Genomic DNA, 2,253 nt, shown 5'->3' on the forward strand with positions numbered 1-2,253 from the left:
CAGCTCATCACAGTACTATAGGGCAGTCACATGGTGTTCCTGTAGGCGACGGAGCTCAGACGTGTTCAAGTCTGCAGCCTTCTCAGCTATCCAGCTCCGGGCAGGAGCAGGGGACCTGGCCCCAGGTGGGTAGGGCTCACCTTGGGTGTGTGGCTCCTCTCTCCCAGCCCTGGGGAGCGGCTGCCATTGCTGCTCCAGCCTGCTTCCTGGAAGATGTCGGGGCTCAGTGGAACCTGGCGGGACACAATGAGGTGGACTCGCCTCTCGCTGGCCTGGGGGATGAGACACAGGTGTTAGCCCCGTCAGTGCACTGGCCACAGCACGCAGGGCACAGCAGGAAGAGGGGAGCTCGGTTTTACCTTTTCTTCAAAACCAAAACGCACACACACAAAGCCCCCAGAAAAACATGGCTTCTAGTAATTTTTGAGTCCGTATACATTTTGTAATTTGGCAAGAATGTGAGAAGCATTTCCTCCAGTGTCAGATTATCCAACAGGCGAGGTACGTGGGGGCTTACGGGTGTCTCCTTAGGAGTCCATAGTGAACAACTCCACATAGTTTTGTCCCATCAAAGACTCTGCTTCTCGGTCTGGCTGGCATCTGCCTCTCTCTCAACCTCATAGCACCTTCCTACTGAGTCAAAACCTCTTTTCCAAGGCACAGTCCCTCACAGGGACAGCATCCGCATCGAGCCAGGTCAAGCCTGGCTTACTTGTGTTTACAACCGCTCACTACAGATGAGTCAGTCATCACAGGTAAGCAAGCCCCTGATTGCGTGATCCACCCCAAGTTTCCTTTTTTTCTTAAACAAGGTAATGATCACTGCTTGCTGGGAAAACTGGGAAAAGTCTGTCTCCTGGAACAGTCTTTGAAAAGACATCATCAGCCATTGCTAACTTATTTTTAATGTAGGGCCCAACTGCAAACAAGTCATGTCTGAAGGTCTTTCCAGATTGAATAGTGCATGCACAGTGGAGAGCCCATGCCCAAGACCAAACCAGGGTCAGTGGTCAGTATGAAACCATGTGGTGAATGTTTCTAACATCACGGAATTGTACAAGCAAAAATGATCAGAATGGCAAACATTTTGTTACGTATATTTTACTATGATCGTTAACAGAAAACTTTAAAAAAATAATGTTGGGATCAACGGTGGCAGAATCCATGAATTTGGATACCTGTTCATCTTTAGAAAGAGACTTTGATTTGATGGCGGTGAGTTTGACTTTGGAAATATCACAGAACTATTCAATCAGAAGACCTATCTATATGTGGGAATTTAGAAAGACGGTGTTCTGTTTCATAAATGGGCGTTATGGAAGCCAAGGGAGAAATCCAAGGGACACAGGCAAGAAAGGTCACCTTCTGAGTCAGAAACAAACTCAAATATTTTTAAAAGGCCAAGCCAATCATGTTACTTCTCGGCTCTGCTCGGCCCTGCTTTCGCTCCCACTGCATTTAGAGCAGTGGTTCTCAACCTTCCTCATGCCGCGAACTTTAATACAGTTCCTAATGTTGTGGTGACCCCCGAGCATAAAATTATTTTCATTGATACTTCATCACTGTAATTTTCCTACTGTTGTGAATTGGGGGGTCGTTCGATCCCCAAAGGGGTCGTGACCCACAGGTTGAGAACCACTGATTTAGTATGAGTGCAAACTCCTTACCTCCAGATGCCTGGTGTCCATCTCTTCCGGTTAACCTTCTCCCGTTTTCCCGTTGGCTAACACAGGCCTCTGGTCACACTACTCACCTTGGTCCTGCCTCAGGACCTTTATACTTGCCTTTCCTCCATTTGGAAGGTCCTTTCAGGGAACTGAATGGAGACTAGCTTCCTCTTACCACCCTGTCTAAAGTAGTATCTCCTCTTTAACGCATCACCACACCATCTCTTTTACTTTCGTCATAGCACTTATCGTGACAGGACTTGGTTTGTCTTGCTTGTTTACTTGTTATGGCATCTCTCATTAGAAAGTGAGTGCATTCATTCATTTATCCTCAGCACCCGGAATATGGCACAGGCACATAACACCACACAACTCACTGTCATTGAGCCGATTATGACTCATGCCAACTCCATAGGACAGAGTAGAACCACACCACAGGATTTCCAAGGCTATAAATCTTTACCAGAGCAGATAGCCTCATCTTTCTGGCCTGGATCACCTAATGGATTTGAACCATTGATCTTATGGTAAGCAGCCCAAGGCTTAACCCGCAACACCACCATTTAAATTCCCTCTGGAAGACTAA

General features: G+C 47.1%; 1 protein-coding gene across 3 annotated transcripts in view; it reads right to left on the reverse strand.

The window, feature by feature from the left end:
* Positions 1 to 2,253, reverse strand: part of LNX1 (ligand of numb-protein X 1) — a 149,800-nt gene that overhangs the window by 25,794 nt on the left and 121,753 nt on the right. For all 3 annotated transcript variants that reach the window (XM_045284361.1, XM_004706285.2, XM_004706286.2), the window contains one exon: positions 141 to 272. In XM_045284361.1, the coding sequence (XP_045140296.1) occupies positions 141 to 272 (132 nt within the window). The remainder of the gene's footprint in view (positions 1 to 140; positions 273 to 2,253) is intronic.

This window comes from Echinops telfairi, unplaced genomic scaffold (assembly GCF_000313985.2).
Source record: "Echinops telfairi isolate 266 unplaced genomic scaffold, ASM31398v2 ScPeMD7_7468;HRSCAF=8506_0, whole genome shotgun sequence".
NCBI classification, from domain to species: Eukaryota; Metazoa; Chordata; class Mammalia; order Afrosoricida; family Tenrecidae; genus Echinops; species Echinops telfairi.